The sequence below is a fragment of the Protopterus annectens genome, chromosome 5.part1, assembly GCF_019279795.1.
Source record: "Protopterus annectens isolate FY-2018-M chromosome 5.part1, PAN1.0, whole genome shotgun sequence".
NCBI lineage: Eukaryota > Metazoa > Chordata > Ceratodontiformes > Protopteridae > Protopterus > Protopterus annectens.
The window spans coordinates 558662060-558688787 of NC_056736.1; the positions used below are offsets into that span (position 1 = coordinate 558662060).

The 26728-nt window shown below is 44.2% G+C and overlaps 1 protein-coding gene across 1 annotated transcript in view; it reads right to left on the reverse strand.

The window, feature by feature from the left end:
- ITM2B (integral membrane protein 2B) overlaps positions 1–26728 on the reverse strand; it is a 476795-nt gene that overhangs the window by 192324 nt on the left and 257743 nt on the right. Inside the window, exon 4 of the mRNA XM_044073177.1 lies at positions 6508–6618. Coding sequence (XP_043929112.1) covers positions 6508–6618 — 111 coding nt within the window. The remainder of the gene's footprint in view (positions 1–6507; positions 6619–26728) is intronic.

Sequence of the window (26728 nt, forward strand, 5' to 3'; positions counted from 1 at the left end):
TGATGCCTTTATACCCGAAGACCAACAGAGATGACGTCGGGTGAAGTGCGACATCAGCCGAAGCCGGACCCGGACTTTGGAATCCGGCCGACCGAAGGGCTGCCTGACGACAGGACAACCCAGTTGTTATGACTGCAGATGCATCCATGCAGGACATCTGTACTATGTTCATCGTGTTTCACTGTTGCAGTCATTACACTTGGGTTGAATCCCAAAGTGGAGGTAGGGTGGCTGGGTCTAAATAGGATTAGGAGAGGCTATAAGGCCCTGCAAAACTGCAGTGGCAAAGCCTGCTCTGGATTTAGAGTAGAGAGGTAAATGGTAGTGCTTGGTGAAAGTGTGCACTGAACTCCAAGTTGCAGCCTCTAAAATGTCGTTGGTTGGTACCCCTCTCTGAGGAAGGCTGCTGAAGTGGCTGCTGCTCTGGTAGAATGTGGCCTAATGTCCTTAGGGATTGATTTGCCATGTTGCGAATAACAAAATCGAATGCAGTGGACTATCCATTTCGAAATAGTCTGCTTTGAGATGGGCTTTCCTTGTGATCCTGCAGCATATGCCACTAAAAGTTGCTCAGACTTTCTGAAAGCTTTAGTTCTGTCCAAGTAGAAGAGTAGCTTTATGTCCAAAGAATGCAGGAGTCTCTCGTCTTTATTCTGTGGCTTTGGATAAAAAGTAGGCAAATGAATGGTTTGGTTAAGGGCCACACTGGACACTACTTTAGGCATAAATGTCGGGTTAGTCCTCAGAGAAACCCTGTCTGGATGGAAAATAAAAGGTTCCACAGCCATGAGAGCCTGTAACTCTGAGACTCGTCTTGCAGAGGTTATTTGCTAGGAGCAGAGCTGTTCTCCAAGATAAGAACTTTATTTCAGCTGTATTGGCTGGCTCAAAAGGCGGCAGTGTGAGTTTTTTCCAAGACATAATTGAGGTCCCATGCAGGTATTGGTTGCTCTCCTTGGAGGTCTTATGATTTTGGCCCCTCTGAGGTACTGCCTTAGCAATGGATGAGAAAAAAATAGGTGGTTCCGTATTGTAAAGAGCTGAAATGGCAGAGGCAAGGATTATAATTGATGAGAAGGATAGGCCTTTGGTCAGCATCTCAGTTAGGTATTGTAAAATTTGAGGAATATTTAGTACAAGCGTGTCAATTCTTGGTGCCAAGCACAGAATCTTTTCCATTTTTCTGCATAAGATTTTCTGGTGCTTGGCCTCCAAAATAACATCCATCACTGCTTTAGAGAGAGGTGTGTTCTGAATGGCTATATTATCTGCCATGCCGCCAGGTTTAAGGATTTGAGTTGGCTGTGCAGTATCTGACTGTCTTGTTGGGTCAATAAGTGAGGCATTTGAGGTAATGTCCAGGCTGGGCAGTGAGACAAGCTCTTTAGGATTGGGGGCCAGTCTGGGGCAATCAGTATCATTTTTGGTTTCTCTTGTCTGACCTTGAGGAGTACCTTGGGGAGGAGAGGCAGAGAAGGAAAGACATTTACTGTTAGATTTTTCCAGCTGAAAGAGAGAGCATCCACTTTCCATGCTTGTTTGTGATAAGTCCTTGTGCAGAATCTTTGTAGTTGGCAGTTGTGAGGGGAGGCAAATAGGTCTATGTCCGGACATCCCCAGGTCCTTGTTATCATGCTGAAGACTTGTGGATCCAATTTCCACTCGTGGGGATCCATGAGGGTTCTGCTTAGTTCGCCTGCCAGAGTATTTTTCCTTCCTGGCAGGAATTGTGCTTGCAGATGTACGTGGTAAGTAAATGCTGTGTGCCACAAGTTCATGGCTAGCCTGCAGAGGGGGTAGGAATGTGTCCCTGCTTGTTTATGTACCACACGACTGTAGTATTGTCCATCTATTAGTAGTTCTGGATGAAGTTGATCCTTGAAGGCTGTTTGGGCAATTTGAACAGCTAGCATCTCTTTTTGATTGATATGTAGATGCATTTGACTTGTGGACCATGTGCCCTGAATACATTTTCCTGCCATATGGCCGCCCCCAAGGCATAATCTGATGCATCTGTTGTCAAAGTCTGCCTGGCTGTGGGTAAGGTGAATGGCTGCCCCGTGTTGTGGTGACAGGCTTTTGCCCACCATCGAAACTGCTGTTGCAGGCAGGGAATGAGGGTAATTATTGTTTCCAGGCTGTGGCAATGTTGAGTCCAAACACTTTTTAGATACCATTGAAGTTTCCTCATATGCAGTCCTGCATATGGAATTCGCAGAATGCAGGATGCCATGAAACCCAAGGCCTGCAGAATTTTTCTTGCAGATAACTGGGTCTTTGTTGCCAACATTTTGAAATAAGTAGTAAGTTGTCTGTGTTTGTCTGGCGTGAGATAAGCCATCTGGGCAGTTGTATTTAAGCTTGCACCCCGGAATTTTATCTCCTAAGAGGGTATGAGTTTCGATTTCTTTTTGTTTACTGTGTACCCTAGACTTGTCAGTAATCTTTTTACAAATGCCAGATGCTGTAGTAGAATGTCCTTGTTCTCTGCTTGAGTAAGGCAGTCGTCCAAGTAAGGATATATTTGTATTCCTGTCTGCAAAATGCAATTACTGGTGCTAGGCACTTTGTGAAGACCCTGGGCGCAGTAGATAAGCCAAAGGGCAGTGCAGAGAATTGGTAGTGTATTGAGTCAGCTTTGAATCTGAGGTATCTTCTGCATGTTTGTCTGATTGGGACATGCAGGTATGCCTCTTTTAGATCTAAAGTCACAAGCCAAGCCTTCTTGCCCAACATGGGCAGAAGCTGCTGTAGAGTCAACATTTTGAATTTTGGAATATCCAGACAGGTGTTTAGAATAGACAGGTCCAGTATAGGCCTCCAGGCTTTGTCTTTTCTGGGTACCAAGAACAGTCTTGAATAGAATCCTTGACCCTGCTCTTGTTCTGGCACTTGTTGAATGGTCCTCATGTCCATGAGGGATGAAACTTGTTTTTCTGCCTCTGCCCACTGATTGCGTGGCAGATCTGGCATTCCGTTTTGCCTTGGCAGGGTGTGAAAGTGGAACCTGTAGCCTTGTGAAACTATATTTAGAACCCATTTGTCCTGGGTGATCATGTGCCAATTTTGTGAAAAAAGTGCTAGTTTCGTCCCAAAGGGGCTGCCAAAAGATAAGTGCTTGGTGCTGGGAAGTGGGAAGTCATTGAGACTGTTTCCTGTATGGCCGTGAGTTTTCCTCTCTGTTTTTGGAGGTAGAAGCACCCCCATTGTTTAGGCCTGTATGAGCCTTGGGGCTGTGATCTGCCTCTGGGGCGTCTGTATCTGCCCCTTTGTGGTCTGACACTGGAAAGGACCAATTTTTTGTAGGCCAGTTCCTGCTAAATCTGGGAGGCTGTACGTGCAAGAAATCCTTGACTGTTTGCATAGATTTAGCTTTGTCCTCCATTTTCTTCAACACTTCTTCTGCTATAGCACCAAACAAGGTATCATGCTGTAAAGGAGCATCTAATAGTTTTGCTTTAACACGATCGGGCAAATTCTGTTCTTTTAACCAAGCATGCCTCCTAATGACAGAACCTGTAACAGCAGCCCTGCAGGAGGCCTCAAGAGAATCAAAACCACATTGCAAAGTATGCTTTCCAACTTGTTCAGCTGCATGCAATAAATCCTGCATTTCTTTATTCTTTGCACATTCTGTACTTGCTGGCATTTTCTGTTTAAGCAAAGACATAAGTTATTGCTGATACTTAAGCATATGAAATTGGCAATTTAAGGCTCTTACAGCCAAGGAAGCAGAGGTATAAATCTTTTTGCCCCATCTGTCTAGGGCTCTAGAATCCCTATCAGAGGGGATAGGGTTTTTTTGCATGAGAAGCCTTGACCCCTTTGGGACCCTAAGAGATGGTTTCAGGGTCTGCTGCAGGGTTCTTATAGAGAAATTTCCCCAAAAGAATAATCCTCAGGAGGAGAGGCTGAAGGAATAGATTCTTCAGCATCAGAATCCTCCTACGGAGGAATCAGAGGAAATAGAAACCTGGTCTGAAGATTCATATTTTAACTCTTGCCTAGGCCTCTTTTCAGGAGGGGGTTGGGAACCCCTGATCAAAGTAATAAGGTCTTTGGCCATTTTAAGCATCTGTTTTTTAGGCATGGAGGCCTGTCCAGGTGAATGCTGCACTTGTTTCTTTGTCTTTAGAGTTGCTTTAGTCTTTGCCTTTATAGCTGAAGTAGGTTTTACATATAGCTGTGTATGCCTGAAAACACCCTCAGAAGCCGATGCCTGCTCAGCGGCTCTGGACCCATCTGAGGGAATGATTTCTGAATGTCCAATACCTTGAGTTTCCAGAGGCCCAGTCAGCTCCATATGGGAGTCGGAAGCGGCCTGTGGCTCTGAGGTAGCGGGTGTCAGGGGCTGCGAAAGCGCCTCACTGAGAACCAGCGACAGGCCTAGAAGCCTAGTCTGTTTTGGATCTCGGATGCCTGTCCTTCTCTCTTCGTTTTTTTTGTAAACTCCGGTAGTCGGCTGATCTGACGGCGTTATGTAATTAAATCTTCTGCCAAAGTAATGAAATGCAAAATTGTACAGACGCTTAATAGTGCGTTGGTTAAATCTGGCACAAAACCGACAACAAGCAACGTTATGGTCAGGGCCTAGGCAAGGAATACAGTAAGAATGAAAATCCTTACGAGGTATTTTCATAAGTTAACTTTTTCTGACATTGGTCTGGAGCAAGAAAAAAGTTTCCCCAACGGGGTACTTGGCTTTAGTGAAGACTTCAGATCTGAAATTCGAATTTGAAAACTTTAGGAGTCGGCCGACCGGCACTTGCGAACTGCTTTTGCTTCGGGCACCCCGCGGCAAGAAAGACTGAAGAAAATGGCATCGGCTGCATCTTTTATACCACAGGCGCACTGACGTCAGGGAAGAGGCGACAGCAACCGAAGCCGGACCTAGACTTTGGAACTCAGGCCAACTGCGGGTAGCCTGCCAGCAGGATAACCCAATTGTAATGACTGCAACAGTGAAACACGAACATCAGAGTCCTCAGCATCAAAATCCTCATAGGTAGATAAGGGTAAATCCTGGTCATAAGAGGAAACAAAATTCAGAATCCTGGTCATAATTATCATAAGCAAACCCAGTCTTAGGTCTCAGAGGGGGAAGGTTGACTTCCCCTCATTAAAGTAATAAGGTCTTCGGTCATTCTTACCATTTGTTTTTTAGGCATAGAGGCCTAACCATGTGGTCTGGGTGTCAGTTTTCTAGGCATGGTATGAGTTTTAGTCCTTGAAGAGGAAGATGGCGTCTGTTTAATACGCAAGTCAGTAGGCCTGAATACACCCTCAGACGCTGGTGCCTGCACAGTGGAACCGGACCCATCCAAGGTAGAGACATCCGCAGGTTCCACAAATGAAGCATCTCGCAGCATGGGTCTGAATGGGTCTCAGCAGTGGCCTGCGAATCTGAAGTAGTAGGTATCAGGGGCTGCGAAAGCTCCTCACCGAGTACCGGCGAACTGGTGACTGGCGTAGGAGAAGCATTGTTGGCAGCTTTGGACCTAGGCGCCCTGTCTCTGTCTATATTTGTGTTTTTTTGGAATGTTGGTAGTTGGATGGCTTGCCTAAGACATACCAGGATAATTGAAACGAGCCCAAAATATTTAGCAGTGAAAATATACAGACGATGGATAGTTCGTGGTTTAAATAAGGCACAAAACCAACAGAGAGGTACATCGTGGTCAGGGCCTAGGCAAGGAATACAGTACGAATTAAAGTCTTTATGAGGTATTTGCTTTCCACAAGTAATGCAATTATTTACTTTTACTGACATTGGATTAGAGCAAGAAAAAGTTTCCCCAATGGGGTACTTAGCTTTTAGTTGAAGACTTCGGTTCTGAAACTCTAAAATGAAAATTTCAGGAGTTGGCTGACTGGCACATGCGAACTGCTTCTGCTTCGGACAACACAGCAAGAAAGACTGATTAAAATGGCATTGGCTGAATGTTTTATACCCCTGACAACCTGATGCCATGGAAGAAGGGCCAGCAACAGACGCAGGACCCAAGACTTTAATTAGTCCGACTGAGGGCTACTGCAAGCAGATAACCCAAATATGACTGCAACAGTGAAACACGAAGAACATCTGGCAATGATTCTGATTTAATACCCAATGACAACCTAGGCATTTTGTACATTTTAGAACTTAGTCCTATCGCATTTATTTTGACAAACATCTTTGTGCAAAACGAATGCAGAAATATGGACAATGAAGGAAAAATTTTAGTGCGGAGTCATCCTCTTACTGAATAATGTAGGTCATGAAGACCATGGTTAACTATTAATTTTATTTTTAAGCAGGTACTGAATAGGAAAGATGCAAACCCACTGATTGAACCAACTTTAGAAATTCTCTTGAAGTAATACATTTATAGATGCTTTTCAGTTATTTAAAGCAAACCTATATTGCTTATACATATCAATGTTGTAACCTGCAAAGCATTAGCAAAACTGGAAAAAGGCACTTTATGCAAAAAATAAGTATCAGTGATGCATTTCTGTTTTCCTTACCTTAATGTTTATGATCAATTCCAGAAAATTTCTAGGTGGCATAACTACTGAGGTGTTCAGAGGAATCACGTAACATTTGTTCAAAACGAGATCCAAATAAGCAGTGAGTCGCTGGCAAGAAAAACAAAATGACTGCTTTACAAGGCGGTATCAGTACATAGCTGTATTCAGAAAATTCTCATTTCCACTGTTCTCTGCCTGTTCTGTTTTAATGTTGTTTAAAGACAAGGACACCCTTAAATATTTAACTATGGTAATCTGTTTCAGCATACCAAATCTCATTATGCTGCAAAAAATTACAGTTTGAAAGAAAACGCACTATCAATTATTACCCTTGTTAGAATTCCAGCTCGAGAGAACACCAATACGTTCTTAAAACTGACACACTACGGCTGAAGACATACTAAGTTATAGCTGTGTAGTTCTATGTTCAAGAAACGCGCTCATACAAGAGACAATAGAACCATACATAGACAAGTGCCAAACAATTACAGGCAGCAAAGGAGGCAAGGTGGGTGCACAAAAAGTAGAACATTTGCACTATAAAAGCCAATGCTAAGAATGCCATAGTACTTCATATTCCTATTCTTAGACTCCAGTGACCAAAGCAGGATTTTGGGAAGCCAGTTTAGAAATTAATTTCTCAACAGCTCTACCCTAGTACAGCACCTACCTTAGACTAGATATTTAAAGCACAAAGTTTGTCAGCTCAGTGGAACACAGGGATAGTACCCTGAGCCAGATGACCCAGGATTGATTAGCATTCTGCACTACAGAAGCAGAATGAGAAATGGAGAACATAACAGCAAAACCCATTTGCTTCTCTAAGGCTGTAAAGAGGCACATACACAAATAAGCATCACTGCAAGTTTCATTTATCGTAATCTATGGAAAGATGTTCAAATTCCTCACTGCTGCTGTAGTAGCGTATGGCTATTTGGATTGTATCCTGCCCAGGATACATCTTCAAAAAGCTCTGGCTGCCTCCCACAACTACACTCTGACTGCTGATTGGCTTTCCCTCCAAGGGACAGCCAAAGGTAATTTAGAAAATACTACAAAATGCTTCAAAATAAATTAACTACTTTATTTACAAATGTTGAGTGCTTTTGTCCCTGAAACATGGGACGTCATCAGAACAGTCAATACAACTCAATATACCATTTTAACTCGTATCCTAACTGTTACTAAAACATGACTGGACAAGTAATCAATCAATTAAACCACTTAAGATTTTAAGTTTTTTTTCACCACAATTTACTTCCTTTAAAAAATCTTGTCAATTACAGAAGGTCAGTGTGTGACGTTTTGGTGTATATAAATTCATCTTGTATAAATACAATAAAAATGTTAAAAGATGTAATACATTCTTGTAGCCTTAAACTGGTCGATGTACTTATAGCCAAGAAAATAAAATTCATAACTTTGGTGCTCTCATTTTTAAACACAGGAATAACAGAAGTGTGCTCATTCAATCCAGGGAATATGGTAGCATCTAAAAGTTTTACCACACTAACTCCCTGTATTCAATCAGGTTCTCCCATTTACCACTTCTGACACCCTGATCAACAATTTCCAAAATTCTTAAAGTTTGAAAGCCTTGGCATACCAGTGTGCGTCTGTAAAGAGTGTTGTTTTCTAATACCGTACACATTTCTTGCATATTCTTTTAACTAATTTTCTCTGTTTTACCTATGCAGTATACTAGACATTGCTTCCCTTGGTTTCGCAACTTACAAAAGTGTTATAGTAATTATTCAAAACACATTTTCCTGACTTGTGATGCTAAAAAAAAAAAAAAAAAAACTATGGCTCCCACATTTCTTTGTACCCAAGTATGGCTTCTACTTTATCACTCTCCAGTATTTTTTTAATGTTATTGTCTGCTTTGTAAACAAAGTGGGGTCTTGGTTATTTGAAACACATCATTTGTTTTCAATATACACCAGTTCTTAATGTCTTTTTACAAATGAAAAGTGCAGTTTTATTGGACTGCCATCAAGTTGTGAAAAATCAATAGTATTACTGATGTGTGAAACAAAAAGCTGAACTTGGGTTAACATTTCCTAGGAAGGGGGGGGGGTATTTAACCCCCCCCTTCCCTTGACCTTATCCCAAACATTTGATAAATCTTGTGGGTTATCTTCTCTCTAAAACATACTTTTCATTCTTTCTAGTTCTTCAAAAGACAAGCTGTCATTGGATACCATCCTGGATGCTCTTCTAAAACTGGCCTTTAATCAAGTTTCTTTTACAGTGTGAACTATTACCGTAAAGATGAGAGTTGGAAACAGTGTTTTCTTTGTAAAAAGAGGAAATAAAACATTTACTTTCCGCTCTTAAATTAACGTCAAGATAATGTCAGGTTTGGAATAATTGTGTGCAAATCTAAGAAATGTAGTACCAGAGATGCATTTTAAAAATTTCTCCAGTTCTTCATCCTTTTCCTGCTGAATAAAAATTTCATCCAAAAATAACACTATAAAATGTCCAGTAGGACGGAAATGGAGTTTGGAACAAAAACGTCTTTCCCATGCGAGCATAAATTGGTTAGCAAAAATGGGGGCACAAGCTGCCCCAATGGCCAGTCCTTTTACCAGTCTTTAAAACTTACCCTCAAAGTATAGAAATTGTTCAGTAAAACTAATTCCATAATTTCAAACAACAATCTTACTTCCCCATCTTCCAAGGATTTAATTTCTAAAAGGGCATCTTGAAAAAAAGGAAAGTCTTTGGTCATGGAAAATACTCATAAAAAGATAAATGACGTCAATGGAAAAGTACAGTTTTGTACCTACCATAAATGTAAATGTTAGAGTGCTCCTACAGCTGCAGTCATAACAGATGGGTTATCCTGCCGTCAGGCGGGTCCTCGGTCGGCCGAATTCCAAAGTCTAGGTCCGGCTTCGGTTGTCGTCACTTCTTCCCTGACGTCAGTGTGACAGGGGTATAAAAAGAGGCAGCCGACGCCATTTTCTTCAGTTTTTCTTGCCCCAGCCCCAGATGTCAGGTGCCCCCAGAAGGAAGGCAAAAGTACAGTTTTGTACCTACCATAAATGTAGATGTCCGATAGGTATGCATCTGCAGTCATAACATATGGGTTGTCCTGCCTCAGGCAGCCCTTCGGTCGGCCGGATTCCAAAGTCTGGGTCTGGCCTCGGCTGATGTCGCACTTTCCCCGATGTCAGAGTGCCTGGGGTATAAAAGCATCAGCCGACGCCATTTTCCTCAGTTTTTCTTGCCCCAGATGCCAGGTGCCCTCTATGAAGGCTAAATTTGGATAAATGCCAATAAATTCCAAACATATTGTAAAAAAAAATATATATATATATATATATATATATATATATATATATATATATATATATATATATATATATATATATATATATATATACACACACACAAACAAATACACCATAACAGATTCCCCCAGCTAGCTAATGGAGGGGTAAGCACCCTAGTAATACCAGAGGGGAAGGAGGTAGGGTAAACCTGACTGCAGATGCATACCTATCGGACATCTACATTTATGGTAGGTACAAAACTGTACTATGTCCTTCAAGGATGCATCTGCAGTCATAACATATGGGTAGAATACCATAGCCAATCTGGGGGTGGAGGTACTAAGAAAATGATGGTGTAGTTAAGATAACCTGCAAGACTGCTGTAGCAAAACCTACTCTGGATCTGGAGTATAAAGGTAAATTGTAATGCTTGGCAAATGTATGCACGGAGCTCCATGTAGCAGCTTCTAAAATGTCCTTGGTAGCCACCCCTCTTAGGAAGGCTGTAGTGGTGGCTGTGGCTCTTGTGGAATGAGGCCTAATGTTTACAGGAACAGGCTTTCCATGAAAGGAGTAACAAAAACGAATGCAATTTCCTATCCATTTTGAAATTGTCTGTTTGGAAATTGCTTTTCCTTGTGCCCCAGCAGCATATGTTACAAGCAGTTGGTCAGTCTTTCTGTAACTTTTAGTTCTGTCCAAATAGTAGCGTAATTGTCTGTGTACATCCAGAGTGTGTAGAAGTTTCTCACCTTTATTTTGTGGATTTGGGAAGAATGTAGGCAAGTGAATAGCCTGGTTCAAGGATACCCTAGATACCACCTTTGGCATAAAAGTAGGATTGGTTCTTAATGAAACTCTGTCTTGATGAAAAATAAGAAACGGCTGCACTGCCATTAAAGCTTGTAACTCGGATACTCTTCTTGCTGAAGTTATGGCTAGAAGGAATGCAGTTTTCCAAGACAGAAACTGTAGATCCGCCGATGCTGCTGGTTCAAAGGGAGGAAGTGTTAGTTTCTCCAGCACAAAGTTAAGGTCCCAAGTAGGTAAAGGTGGTTTTCCTTGGAGGATTGATGTTTTTGATTCCTCTCAGAAATTGCCTTAAGAGAGGATGCGAGAAGACAGGTAGATTTACATTGTATTCTGCTGAAATTGCTGAGGCATGTATCTTAATGGAAGAGTAAGACAGGCCATTGTGGAACAATTCTGCTAAGTATTCCAGTATATGAGCCATGCTCATCACTGTCACATCTAGGCCTTTTGTTGTGTTCCAAATGAGAAATCTTTTCCATTTTGCTGAGTATGCCTTCCTTGTGGAGGGCCGGCGAGCTTCCATAAAAATCTTTTCCATTTTGCTGAGTATGCCTTCCTTGTGGAGGGCCGGCGAGCTTCCATAATAATGTCCTTTACTCTCTGGGATAAGCTATTCTGAGGAGGAGTCATGGTATTCTCCAGGCGGTTAGCTGCAAGGTTTTCAGGTTGGGATGCAGGATCTTGAAATTGTTCTGCGTTAGAAGTGGCCATAGGGGGAGAGGCCACGGTTTCGTCTGTGACATGCTCTTCAACAGTGGGTACCAGTGCTGCCTTGGCCAGTCTGGAGCTATCAGAATCACTCTTGGCTGTTCTGCCCTGATCTTCAGTAAAACCTTGGACATTAATGGGAGTGGTGGAAAAGCATAGACTTTTCGAGATTTCCAGCTGAAAGAGAGAGAGTCCACCTTCCATGCTTGTGGGTGGTATGTCCTTGAGCAAAATGTCTGCAGTTTATTGTGGGGTGAGGCGAACAGATCTATCTCCGGCCTTCCCCATGATTGTGTTACGAGTAAGATGTCTGGGTGCAGCATCCATTCGTGTGCATCCAGGGTAGTTCTGCTTAAGCTGTCTGCCAGTGTATTGTCTTTCCCTGGCACGAACTGGGACTGTAGTTGTATATTTAGTTTCAAGCAAAGTTCCCATAGATTCATGGCCAGTCTGCATAGAGGGTAGGAATGTGTGCCTCCTTGCTTGTTTATGTACCACATAACTGTGGTGTTGTCTGTTCTTATTAGCAGGTGGCCCTGATGAAGGAAAGGTTTGAAAGCCTCGATTGCGTGTATCACTACCAGCATTTCTTTTTGGTTTATGTGCTTGCGCAGCTGTCCTTGAGACCATAGCCCTTGGATACATTTGTCCTCCATGTGTGCTCCCCAAACTTGGTCTGAAGCGTCCGTGGTGATGGTTTGGTTTGCTTTTGGTTTGTTGAAAGGCAACCCTCTGTTGGACTGGCAGGCCTGAGCCCACCACAGGAATTCCTTTTGAAGGCAAGGAATGAGCGGGATCAAAGTTTCTAAGCTGTGACTGTGCTGAGTCCATACACTCCTTAGGTACCATTGCAATTTTCTCATATGCAGCCTGGCTTGTGGAATCAGAATTATGCAGGATGCCATGTAACCCAGGGCCTGCAGGATTTTTCTTGCAGTCAGCTGAGTTTGTCTTGTCAGATTCTTGAAGTAATCTGGAAGTTGTTTTTGTTTTTCTTCTGTGAGAAAGGCCATTTGGGTGGTTGTGTCTAGAGCTGCACCCAAAAAGGTTATTCTTTGGGATGGAACAAGTCTTGATTTTTGGATGTTGACTGTGTATCCCAAGGCCTGTAATAGGTGGATGGCATAGTCCAAGTCCTTTAACAAATTTTCCTTGTTGTCCTCTTGTATAAGGCAGTCCAGATATGGGTAGATTTGAATCCCCTGAAGTCTGCAGTGTGCAATTACTGATGCCAGGCATTTCACGAATACTCTGGGTGCAGTAGATAAGCCAAAGGGCAATGCTGAGAATTGATAATGCTCTGATCCTGCAAGAAATCTGAGGTGTCTTCTGCAACTTTGTCGAATAGGGACATGCAGGTATGCCTCCTTGAGATCTAGAGTCACCAGCCAAGACTCCTTGCCCAGCATGGGAAGAAGCTGCTGCAGGGTCAGCATCTTGAATTTTGGCACAATGATGAAAGTATTCAGTGCAGACAGGTCGGGAATAGGCCTCCATTGATTTTCTTTTCTTGGAACAAGGAATAATCTGGAATAAAATCCTTGGCCTTGTTCTGAAAGAGGAACCTTTTCTATGGCTTTCATTTGTATTAATTTGGTGATTTGCTTCAAAGCCTCTGCCCTTTGATTTGGTGGCAGGTCTGGCATGCCTTTTCTTTTTGGAAATGTGTGGAAATGGAACCTGTATCCTTTGTCTATTATTTGCAGTGTCCATGTGTCCCTTGTAATGCAATGCCAATTTTTTGAAAATAAAGAAAGCTTTCCGCCCAATGGTGCTTCTAATTGAGCCAGGGTCGGTGGAGTCAAAATGAAGTCATTGAGTCTGTCCTGGTGTAGCAGTTGTTGTTGTTGTTCCTGCACTACCTCTCTGGTTGGGAGGCTGCCACTGATGGCCTCTGTAGGAGCCTCTAGCTTGCCCTCTACCTCTGGCACGCCTGTTCCTGCCTCTCTGGGATCTGTCCGAGTCCGGAAAGGACCAATTCTTAGTAGGCCAATTTCTGCTGAATCTCGGTGGTTGTACCTGCAGAAAGTCCTTGACTGTTTGCATAGATTTTGCCTTTTCTTCAAACTTCTTTAAGACCTCCTGAGCCGTGGAACCAAATAGTTTTTGTTTTTCCATTGGAGCATCCAGGAGCTTAGCTTTAACATGGTCCGGTAGAGATTGTTCCTTCAACCAGGCATGCCTACGTATAACTGCCCCCTGCCATAGCTGACCTACATGAAGCTTCCAGTGCATCATAACCACACTGCAAAAAATGGTTGCTAACCTGCTGTGAGTTATGTACCAGATCCTGAAGTGATTTACGGTCAAGGGGTTCAGAGGAGGAAAGCTTCTTATACAATTCATCTAATAAATACTCTTGGTACTGAATCATATGAAATTGACAATTTAATGCCCTCATAGAAAGAGTTGCAGAAGTATATACTTTCTTTCCCCATCTCTCTAAAGCTCTAGACTCCCTTTCAGAAGGTAGAGGATTTTTAGCAGTGGCAGCTGCAACCCCTTTTGGGCCCTGGGAAATAGTTTCTGGGTCTGCAGTGTGGGCCTTGTACAGGTGTAGATGAGAATCCGGGACCCTGTAGTACCTATCAGGTTTGGCAGGAGCCGGAGGGAGAGAATCAGGGGCTGTACTAGCATCAGAGTACACATCATCAATAACATTCAAAACAGGAGGTATAGCTAAAGGCCTATGCTGAGGTAAATGTAAAAAGGTCCTATCTCTTTCTAGAATCAGAAAATTCCTGGCCCTGCCATTGAAAATGTTCTCTCATAGAGTGCAGTGTCTCACCAAATGAAAATTCTTCAGGAGGGGAGGCCGAAGGAATAGATTGTTCAGCATCAGAATCCTCGTAGGCCGAGTAAGCTTCCTACTGGTGGTCTGACAACACAGATCCATCCGTAGAATCATCTGCAGAGTGGGGGTCAGAGGGCTCAACCCTATGCCTTTTGACTGGTGGTGGTAGAGAGCCCCTGTCTGGGTGAGGTTGAGAACCTCTAATTAGAGATAAGATCCTCTGCTAGGCTGAGAATCTGAGAGCCAGTAGAAGGCCTCTGAAAGGTAGTCTTGGGAGGCAAAGCTTTAGCAAGTTTAGCAGCTTTAGCCCTAGAAAAGGCCTTAATGGACATGGATGCAGGGGGTCTGGCTACACCACGTGCAGGAGTAGACTTGTCTAAAGGAATGGTGTCGGACATGTCCTGGACACCGGTTTCAGTAGGTAATTCAATAACCGACTCTGCCGGGGCCTCCGTGGCCGAGGTAGTTGGTTGAGTGGATTCGGTTATAGGAAGCACAGAGGACTCGGTTTCAGCTGAAACAGAGACACTCGCGGTAGGCCTGACCGTGGTTTCAGCCGAAACCGTGGGCCGCGAGGGTCGGTCCTTGTCCTTCCGTTTTTTAACCACATGCGAAGTCGGAGTCTCCGACGGCATCTTGTACGCAAAATTAGCCCCAAAAAACTCCTCTGCAAACTCCGACCGACGTCTAAGAGTTCGTCGGTTGAAGGAAGCACAGGCTGAGCAGGCCGAGACGTCGTGGTCTGGGCCTAAGCAAGGGAGGCAGTAAGAGTGGAAATCCTTATGAGGTATTTGTTTCCCACAAGTTAAACAATTATTTACTTTATCTGACATCAGCTGAGGCAAGAAAGAGTCCCCAACGGGGTACTTGGCTTTTTCGAAGTCTTCGGTAGCTGAATCACAGGAGCTGGCCGACCGACACTTGCGAACTGCTTTTGCGTCGGGCACCACGCGGCAAGAAAGACTGAGGAAAATGGCGTCGGCTGATGCTTTTATACCCCAGGCGCTCTGACATCGGGGAAAGTGCGACATCAGCCGAGGCCAGACCCAGACTTTGGAATCCGGCCGACCGAAGGGCTGCCTGAGGCAGGACAACCCATATGTTATGACTGCAGATGCATCCTTGAAGGACATCAATGTTATGCAAAGATGCAATGTTGATAAATCAAAAACAGTAGCTGCAAGCAAATACATCATAAAAGAATACCCCAAAAAGGTTATATGAAAAGTGTTTGTCATAAGGCCTGTCCTAAGAGGGGATGGAGGGAGGGAAACCTGGACTGCAGCTGTATGAGCACTCTAACATCTACATTTATGGTAGGTACAAAACTGTACTATGTTCATCGTGCATACAGCTGCAGTCATAACAGATGGGTAGAATCCCAAAGCCAAGTAAGGGTGGTAGGCACTAAGTGGAACTAGGAGGGGCTAGGATGCCCTGCAGGACTGCTGTGGCAAAGCCTGCTCTAGATTTTGAGTATAGAGGGAGGTGATAGTGCTTGGAGAAAGTATGCACTGAACTCCAGGTGGCTGCTTCCAAAATGTCCTTGGTAGGGACCCCCCTGAGGAAGGCTGCAGAGGTAGCTGTGGCTCTGGTGGAGTGGGATCTGATGCATGCAGGCACAGCTTTTCCATGGAATGAGTAACAAAAACGTATGCAGTGGGCTATCCATTTTGAAATTGTCTGTTTGGAAATAGCCTTTCCCTGAGCACCTACAGCATAGGACACAAGAGTTGCTCAGATTTCCTGAATGGCTTTGTTCTGTCCAAGTAGTAACGAAGTTGTCTGTGAATGTCCAAGGAATGTAGTAGTCTTTCCCCTTTGTTGTGTGGATTAGGATAAAAGATAGGTAAGTGGATAGTCTAATTTCAAAGCTATACTGGATACTACCTTTGGCATAAAGGTAGGATTGGTTCATAAGGAAACTCTGTCCTGATGGAAAATGATGAATGGTTGCACAGCCATGAGGGCCTGTAGCTCCGAAACCCTGCGTGCTGAGGTGATAGCCAGAAGAAAGGCCGTTTTCCATGACAAGTACTGCAACTCTGTTGAAGAAGCTGGCTCAAAGGGAGGGAGGGTCAGCTTTTCCAATACGTAGTTGAGGTCCCAAGCAGGGACTGGTGGTTTCCTTGGGGGTTTTAAATTCTTTGCCCCTCTGAAGAACTGCCTTAGGAGAGGGTGAGAGAATAATGGAGGATCTGTGTTGTATTGTGCAGAAATGGCTGAAGCGTGGATCTTGATGGAGGAGAAGGAAAGTCCATTGTTTAACATCTCAGCTAGGTACTGTAAAATTTGAGGTATATTTATTACCCAAGGATTCTGTCCCTTTTCTTGATTCCAGGCAGAAAATTGTTTCCATTTGGCGGAGTAAGCCTTTCTAGTAGAAGGTCTTCTGGCCTCCAAGATGACATCCTGCACCTCCTTGGAGAGGAGAAACTGTTGGGAAATCAAGGAATTCTCCATGCAGCTAGATTTAGAGTTTTTTTTTTTTTTTCAACTGGCAATTTCTGTGCGTAGCAAAGAGATCTGTCTGGCTGTCCCCATGCCTGAGTTATCTTTGTGAAAAGTTGAGGATGCAACTTCCATTCGTGTGGATCTGTCATATTTCTGCTTAGGTTGTCCGCCAGTGTGTTTTCCTTCCCTGGCAGGAATTGTGCCTGCAGTTGAATTTGCAATTCCAGTGCTGTGTTCCACAGGGTCATGGCTTGCCTGCACAGGGGGTATGAATGAGTTCCCCCCTGTTTGTTTATGTACCACATCACTGTGGTGTTGTCTGTCCTTATCAATAGCTGGCCTGGATGCAGTAGGTCTTTGAAGGTCATAATAGCCTTTTGCACGGCTACCATCTCCTTTTGGTTGATGTGAAGGTGCTTCTCTTGTCGGGTCCATTTTCCCTGAGTGCACTGATCTGTCATGTGTGCTCCCCAGGCGTAGTCTGAGGTGTCTGTTGTGATGATTCGAGTTGCTTGAGGTACACAGAAAGAAAGACCTGTGTTTCTTCGGCAAGCTCGAGTCCACCACAAAAATTACTTTTGAAGGCATGGAATGAGTGGGACAATTGTTTCCAAGCTGTGGCTGTGTTGAGACCATAAGTTTTTCAGGTACCATTGAAGTTTCCTCATATGCAGCTTTGCACATGGGATTAGTAGGATGCAAGATGCCATGAATCCCAGAGCCTGCAGGACTTTCCTTCCAGTTAGCCTGGTATAAGTTGCCATTTTTCTAAAGTATTGAGACAGTTGCCCTTGCTTGTCTGGCGTGAGGTAGGCCATCTGGGTGGTTGTATCCAAGCTGGCACCCAGGAAAATTATTTGTTGAGAGGGTATTAGTTTTGATTTCTTTTTGTTGACTGCGTATCCCAGGAAGTTCAACAGTTTTATTACAAACGCCAGGTGCTGCAGTAGTAAGTCCTTGCTGTCCACTTGGATCAGGCAGTCATCCAGATATGGGTAGATTTGAATCCCTTGTAGTCTGCAGAAGGCGATTACTGATGCCAGGCATTTCGTAAACACTCTGGGCGCAGTAGATAAGCCAAAGGGCAATGCAGAGAATTGGTAATGGGTTGAACCTGCAAGAAATCTGAGGTATCTTCTGCAATCTTGTCTGATAGGGACATGCAGGTATGCCTCCTTGAGGTCCAATGTTACCAGCCAAGACTCCTTGCCCAGCATGGGAAGAAGCTGCTGTAATGTGAGCATCTTGAATTTTGGCACCTGTAAATATGTGTTTAGGATGGATAGGTCTAAGATAGGTCTCCAATCTGTCTTTCCATGGTACCAGGAATAGTCTGGAATAAAACCCTTGACCTTGTTCTTTTGCAGGTACCTCTTGAATTGCTTTCATGTCCATGAGAGTTGAAAAGTACAGTTTTGTACCTACCATAAATGTAGATGTTAGAGGATCTACATTGCTGCAGTCATAACCTGTGGGTAGTCCGCTGTCCTCGATCGGCCCGAATACCAAAGAGCTGGGCTGGCGTCGGTCATTGTCGCCTGGAGCTGACGTCAGTACGTAGTAGTACTTAAGCGCATGACCGAAGCCATATCCTCAGTCTTTCTTGCCCCAGATGTCAGAAGGCATAAGAATGAAAGAAGGCCAGAGCCAAAACAGTAAACACCCCACCATAAACCACAGAGGGGAAGGAGGGAGGGATAACTGGACTGCAGCAATGTAGATCCTCGAACATCTACACTTATGGTAGGTACAAAACTGTACTATGTTCTTCGTCTCACATTGCTGCAGTCATAACCTGTGGGTAGAATCCCAAAGCAAAGGAAAAAGGGAGGCTGGCAAACTAAATAGCACTAGGAGCTGCTAACATGCCCTGTAAAACTGCAGTGACAAACCCAGCCCCGGACTTGGAATAAAGAGGGAGATGGTAATGCTTAGTAAAAGTGTGAACTGAACTCCAAGTAGCTGCCTCCAAAATATCCTTAGTAGCTACCCCCCTCAAAAAAGCAGTAGATGTGGCAGTAGCCCTAGTAGAATGAGGCCTGATCCCAGCAGGAACATCCTTCCCATGATGAGAATAACAAAAGGCAATACATTGACCAATCCACTTAGAAATAGTCTGCTTTGAAACAGCCTTCCCTTGTGAACCCAAAGCAAAAGAAACAAATAACTGTTGACTCTGTCTGAACTCTTTAGTTCTGCTCAAATAATAACGTAACTGTCTGTGGATATCCAAAGAATGCAAGACTTTTTCCCCCTTATTTTGGGGATCAGCATAAAACGTAGGCAAATGAATAGACTGGTTCAAGGCCACATTAGAAATCACTTTAGGCATAAAAGTAGGGTTAGTTCAAAGAAACTCTATCCTTATGGAATATCAGAAAGGGTTCAACTGCCATGAGTGCCTGCAATTCAGATACCCTCCTAGCAGAAGTAATGGCCAACAAAAAAGCAGTCTTCCAAGACAAAACTTCAATTCAGACAAAGCTGCAGGTTCAAAAGGAGGTAATGTAAGCTTCTCCAACACAAAATTGAGATCCCAGGAAGGAGTAGGAGCTCTACGTGGGGGTCTTATATTCTTTGCCCCTCTAAGAAATTGTTTGAACAAAGGGTGAGAAAATAAAGGAGGGTCACAATCATAGTGAGCAGAAATGGCTGCAGCATGAACCTTCACAGAAGAGAATGACAAACCCTTGTCCAGTAATTCAGTAAGATACTGCAGTGCAAAACTCAAAACAGGCACTGAAACATCAAAGCCCTTTGCTGTGCTCCAAAGAAAAAATCTCTTCCATTTATCAGCATAAACTTTTCTAGTACTAGGCCGCCTGGCTTCCAAAATGACATCTAAAACCTGTTGTGGAAGCTGAGACTCCACCGGCTTCATTACAGGATACGCCAGGCTGTTAGATGCAGGGACTGCACCCGAACATTGAGAAAATGATTGTTTGACTGGGACAACAAATAAGAAACCTGTGGCAAAGGCCAAGGAGGCTCCTGAAAAAGTACAGTTTTGTACCTACCAGAAATGTAGATGTTCGAAGATCCACATTGCTGCAGTCCTTACACTTGGGTAGTCCGCTGTCCTCGGTCGGCCCGAATATCAAAGTATAAGGCTGACGTCGGTCAAGGCGCATTAGACTGACATCAGGACGTCAGGGTACAAATGCGCATGACCGACGTCATATCCTCAGTCTTTTCTTGCCCCAGATGTCAGAAGACCCTAACAAGAAAGGTCAAAACCCAAAGACAACAAACAACCAACTAACCACCCTAGCACTAATAATATGTACAATATATACAATATACACAATATTTACAATCCAACCCACACAACCGCCTCTAACTACAGAGGGGGAGGGAGGGTAAATTGGACTGCAGCAATGTGGATCTTCGAACATCTACATTTATGGTAGGTACAAAACTGTACTATGTTCATCTCACATTGCTGCAGTCCTTACACTTGGGTAGAATCCCAAAGCAGAGGTAAGGGAGGATGGCACAACTATAAAGAAGCAGGAGCTGCCAAAATGCCCTGTAAAATAGCAGTGGCAAAACCAGCCCTAGATTTAGAGTAAAGCGGAAGGTGATAATGCTTAGAGAAAGTATGCACAGAACTCCAAGTAGCTGCCTCCAAGATATCTTTAGTTGCCACCCCCCTTAAAAAAGCTGTTGAAGTGGCAGTAGCCCTAGTGGAATGAGGCCTAATCCCAGCTGGAACCTCCTTGCCATGATGGGAATAACATAAAGCAATGCAAAACCCAATCCACTTAGAAATAGTTTGTTTTGACACAGGCTTGCCCTGAGAACTCAAAGCAAAAGAAACAAATAACTGCTGAGACTGCCTGAACCCTTTAGTTCTGCTCAAATAATATCGCAACTGCCTGTGTATATCCAAAGTGTGCAAAATCTTTTCCCCTTTATTTTGGGGGTTTGCATAAAAGGTAGGCAAATGAATAGTTTGGTTTAAAGCCACACTAGAAACCACTTTAGGCATAAAGGAAGGATTAGTACGCAAAGATACCCTATCCTTATGGAAAATTAAGAAAGGCTCAACTGCCATAATGGCCTGTAATTCAGAAACCCTTCTCGCAGAGGTAATGGCTAACAAAAAAGCAGTCTTCCATGATAAATATTTCAACTCAGCAGTAGCTGCAGGCTCAAAAGGTTGTAGAGTGAGTTTCTCCAACACAAAATTGAGATCCCAAGCAGGAGTAGGAGCTCTCCGTGGGGGTCTTATATTCTTTGCCCCTCTAAGGAATTGCTTAAACAAAGGATGAGAAAACAATGGTGGGTCACAATCATAGTGAGCAGAAATTGCTGCAGCATGAATCTTAATAGAAGAGAAGGACAAACCTTTGTCCAGTAACTCAGTAAGATATTGAAGAGCCACACTTAAATTAGGCTTAGAAACATCAAATGCTTTTGCTGCACTCCAAAATAAAAATCTCTTCCATTTATCTGCGTACACTTTCCTTGTACTAGGCCTTCTGGCCTCCAAAATAACATTCAAAACTTGCTGTGGAAGCTGAAACCCTCCAGGGTTTAAAACAGAATATGCCAGGCTGTCAGGTGAAGAGAGTGAAGTTTGACATGGAGTAAATGACTGTTCTCCTGAGACAGCAGGTGTGGAATCGAAGGTAAAGGCCATGGAGGCTCCCGTACCAGACTTCTCAGTAGTGGGTACCAATGCTGTCGAGGCCAATCTGGAGCTATTAAAATCATCTTTGGCTTGTCCTGTCTGACCTTCAGAAGTACCTTTGGGAGGAGAGGCAGAGGTGGAAAGGCATACACATGAAGATTGCTCCAATTGAATGAAAGAGCATCCACTTTCCAAGCTGTGGGATGAAAACTTTTGTGCAAAACTTTGGCAGCTGGTAGTTTAGTGGAGAAGCGAACAGATCTATGTCTGGAGTTCCCCATGACACTGTCAATTTCTGAAATACATGAGGATCCAATTTCCACTCGTGGGGATCCATAATTTGTCTGCTCAACACATCTGCTAAGGAGTTCTGTGCTCCCGGCAGAAACCTTGCCTGAAGATTTAGCTGTAAACTGAGAGCAGTCTCCCACAAAATCATTGCTTGTCTGCACAGAGGATAAGAATGTGTTCCCCCTTGCTTGTTGATGTACCACATGACAGTTGTGTTGTCTGTTAGAATCAACACCTGCCCTGGAAGAAGTAAATCCTTGAAAGCTATTAATGCAAATTGGACTGCTAACATCTCCTTCAGGTTGATATGTAGATGTAGAAGTCTGGCAGGCCATGTGTCTTGTATCCACTTTCCATTTAGATGAGCTCCCCAAGCTTTGTCCGAGGCATCTGCCGTTAGAATCTGACTCGCCTCTGGCCGGGTCACAGAGAGTCCCTTGTTTAGGTGACATTCCTGAGCCCACCACAAAAATTCCTTTTGAATGCAAGGTATTATCTGAATGACAGTGTCCATATCTTGGCAGTGCTGTGTCCATACATTTTTGAGATACCATTGTAGCTTCCTCATATGCAGTTTGGCATTGGGAAGCACCAGAATACAAGATGCCATGAACCCCAAGGCTTGAAGGACTGTCCTTGCAGTCAGCCTGGACTGATGAGACAAATGATGGAAGTAAAGAGAAAGATTCTTTTGTTTGTCCGGGGTCAAAAAGGCCATCTGGGATGCTGTATTCAGTCTCACACCCAGAAAGCACATGTCCTGAGAGGGTACTAGACTGGACTTTATTTCGTTCACAGAATACCCCAGGCATCTTAGCACTGCTATCACATAGTGTAGATGATGAAGAAGTTCGTCCTTTCCTTGAGCCAGAATCAGGCAATCGTCCAAATAAGGATAGAGCTGTATTCCTCTTAGCCTGAAGAAAGCTATCACTGGAGCCAGAACCTTCGTGAACACTCTGGGCGCAGTAGATAAGCCAAAGGGCAATGCAAAGAACTGATAATGAGAAGTCCCAGCCCGAAAACGTAGATACTTCCTGCAACTTAGCCTGATAGGAACATGAAGGTAAGCCTCCTTGAGATCCAGAGTCACCATCCAGTGATCTTTGCCCAGCAGAGGTAAAAGCTGTTGTAACGTCAACATTTTGAACTTGGGAATGTCCAGATAAGTGTTGAGGATAGATAAATCCAAAATTGGTCTCCACGTGTTCCCCTTCTTTGGTACTAGGAACAGGCGAGAATAAAATCCTAGGCCCACTTCTGACAGAGGGACCGGTTGTATGGCTCCTATTTGGAGCAGCAGAGAAATCTGTTTGTGAGCCTCTATTCTTTGCTGAGGAGGAACGTCTGGCATGCCTTTGAAAGGAGGCAAGGTATGGAAATAAAACCTGTAACCTTGATGTATGATATCCAATACCCATCTGTCTTGGGTAATTAAACTCCAATTTTCCTTGAAAAGTGCCAACCTTCCTCCCAAAGGTGCTGCCAGACGAGAAGGCTCTGGCAGCTGAAAAGGTAGGTCATTGGGTCTGTTTACGAAAGGACTGACCCCTGCCCTCACCAAGACTGTGCAGGTGAACTCCTGTTCTAGGCCTGAAAGAGCCCTGAGCTCTGCCCCTACCACGTCTAGACCTACCCCTAGACTGGGAATCATAAGAAGGATGCGCCCACCCCTTGGTAGGCCAATTTCTGCTAAACTTGGAGGCTGAACCTGCAAAAATCTTTAACAGTCTGCATAGACTTAGCCTTGTCTTCCATTTTCTTTAAGACTGCCTCAACAGGTGAACCAAACAACACATCAGATTGTAAAGGAGCATCTAAAATCCTTGTCTTAACATGGTCAGATAAATTCTGATCCCTCAGCCAGGCGTGCCTGAAGAACTGACCCAGTGGCAGCCACCCTAGACGAGGCCTGTACAGCATCAAAACCACATTGCAAAGAATGCTTACCCACTTGTTCAGAGACATGTACCAAATCTTGTAACTCTTTACACTCAATACCTTCCGCCAGAGCATCTACCTTAGACTTCAATTGAGAAAGTAGATAGTTTTGGTATTTCAACATGTGAAACTGGCAATTCAGAGCCCTCATAGCTAGGGTGGAAGAAGTATAGACTTTCTTTCCCCATCTATCCAAAGCCCTGGCCTCTTTATCTGGAGGAACCGGATTTTTAACAACAGAAGCCTTAACACCCTTAGGCCCCTGACTAACAGTTTCTGGGTCCGCCCTAGGACTCTTAAAAAGATACTTATGAGCTTCAGGCACCCTATAATACCTATCCGGCTTAACAGGAGCAGGAGGCAAAGAATCAGGATTAAGAGAAGCCTCTGCAAACACATCCTCCACAACATCCAGAACAGGAGGTATAGCCAAAGGCCTATGCTGGGGTAAAACAAAATTCCCTAAGCCTTTTCCTGGAATCAGAGAAGTCCTGACCTTCCCACTTAAAATGCTCCCTCATGGAATGAAGTCTCTCTGAAAAAGAAAAATCCTCAGGAGGAGAAGCAGAAGGAGTAGAATCATCCACATCAGAATCAGAATAAGGAGAATACTCCTGCAAGTCTTCAGCCGAAGACTCTGAAACATCTGAAGCCTGCTCAAAACTCCCCAACTCAGGTTCCACCCTAGGCCTCTTATCAGGAGGGGGCAAAGAACCTCTAATCAAAGTAATCAAATCTTCTGCCATTTTAAGCATATGCTTCTTGGGCACAGATCCTGAAGAACTAGGAGTGACACCAACTGAAGCTAAACCTGGCCTGCCTCTGGGAGAAGCCTTGGAAACAGAAGAAGGCCTGACCACCCTAGGAAGGGAGGGGAGTACAGTAACCTGAGAAGCCCCTTAAGCCTGACCTGCCTCCTGAGAGGCCACATCCTGCAATAACAAGGTCTCCCCCTGGGACTCCAGAGAAACCTCCGGTGGAACCACCGGCTCCACCGACACCTCTAAAGAACCGGCGTCTGGTATGGACGACTCGTCTAGCCTGGGCTTAGCTGCTTTATCCTTGCGCTTCTTCGAAGAAGCGGACGTTGGAGCATCCGACGGCATATTATAATTGCACCGCTTCCCGAAGACTAACCTGGCACAATCTAACCTTCTCTTAATAGTGCGCTTATTGAATCTAGCACAAAAGCGACACCCAACAACGTCGTGCTCAGGCCCTAAACAAGGAATACACAAAATATGATAATCTCTATGCGGTATCTGTTTCCCACAAGAAATACAGTTATTCACTTTTTCTGACATCCGGTAAACCACTGAGGCAAGAAAAAACTAAAATATTCCCCAACGGGGTACTTAGCCAACTTTGACTCTATCTGAAACTCCGAATTCGAAAAATTTCAGAACGCCGAACGGCACTTGCAACGCTGCTTCTGCATCGGACCATGCGGCAAAAAAGACTGAGGATATGACGTCGGTCATGCGCATTTGTACCCTGACGTCCTGATGTCAGTCTAATGCGCCTTGACCGACGTCAGCCTTATACTTTGATATTCGGGCCGACCGAGGACAGCGGACTACCCAAGTGTAAGGACTGCAGCAATGTGAGATGAAGAACATCTCCTCAGCAGAGGATACCAATGCTGACTAGGCCAATATGGTGCTATTAGAATCATGCAAGGCTTGTCCCTCCTGGCTTTCAAGAGTACTTTGGGAAGAAGAGGCAGAGGGGGAAAAGCATAAACGTGAAGGTTGTTCCAACTGAAAGATAGAGCATCCACTTTCCAAGCATTTGGGTGGAACAACTTTGTGCAAAATGTTGGCAGTTGGAAATTCAGAGGAGAAGCGAACAGATCTAGGTCTGGAGTTCCCCAAGCCACGGTCAACTGTTTGAATACCTGAGAGTCCAGTTTCCACTCGTGGGGATCCACAATTTGCCTGCGCAATACATCTGCTAGGGAGTTCTGTGCTCCTGGCAGAAACCGTGCTTGAAAACTGATGTGCAAACTCAGAACAGTCTCCCACAAAATCATTGCTTGTCCGCAAAGAGGGTAGGAATGGGTTCCCCCCTGCTTGTTGATGTACCACATGACTGTTGTGTTGTCTGTTTGAATCAACACCTGTCCCGGCTGAAGTAGGTCCTGGAAGGCTATCAAGGCAAATTGGACTGCTAACATCTCCTTCATGTTGATATGCAAATGTAGTAGTTTGGGAGGCCACGTGTCTTGTATCAATTTTCCATTGAAGTGTGATCCCCAAGCCAAGTCCGAGGCATCCGTCGTTAGTATCTGACTCGCCTCTGGTCGGATCACAGAGAGTCCCTTGTTTAGGTGACATTCCTGAGCCCACCACAAGAATTCCTTCTGGATGCAAGGTATAATCCGAATAACAGTGTCCAAACCGTGGCAGTGTTGAGTCCACACACTTTTGAGATACCATTGTATCTTCCTCATATGCAGTTTGGCATTGGGAAGTACTAGAATGCAAGATGCCATGAACCCCAAGGCTTGAAGGACTGTCCTTGCAGTCAGCCTGGACATTACTGATAACTGCTGGAAGTACAGATGAAGAGATCTTTGTTTGTCCGGGGTCAGAAAAGCCATCTGAGAAGCTGTATTCAGTCTCACACCCAGAAAGCACATGTCCTGAGAGGGTACTAGACTGGACTTTACTTCGTTCACAGAATACCCTGGGCACCTTAAAACTGCCATTACATACTGGAGATGTTGTAGTAACTTGTCCTTGTTTTGAGCAAGAATCAGGCAATCGTCCAGATAAGGATAAATTTGTATTCCTCTCTTGAGGAAGGCAATCACAGGAGCCAGAACTTTTGTGAATACCCTGGGCGCAGTAGATAAACCAAAGGGCAATGCAGAGAACTGATAATGAGAAGTACCAGCCCGGAATCTCAGGAATCTCCTGCAGCTGGTTCTGATAGGGATGTGAAGATAGGCCTCTTTGAGATCCAGGGTTACCATCCAGTGATCTTTGCCTAGCATAGGCAGAAGTTGTTGTAAAGTTAACATCTTGAACTTTGGAATGTCTAGGTAGGTATTGAGAATGGACAAATCCAGAATTGGCCTCCAAGTGTTTCCTTTCTTTGGCACTAGGAAAAGGCGGGAATAAAAACCTAGGCCTACTTCTGACGGAGGGACCACCTGAATTGCCCCCATCTGCAAAAGTAAAGAAATTTGTTCCTGAGCCTCCATCCTTTGCTGAGGAGGCACATCCGTCATGCCTTTGAAAGGAGGAAAGGTGTGAAAATAAAACTTGTACCCTTGATTTATTACATCCAACA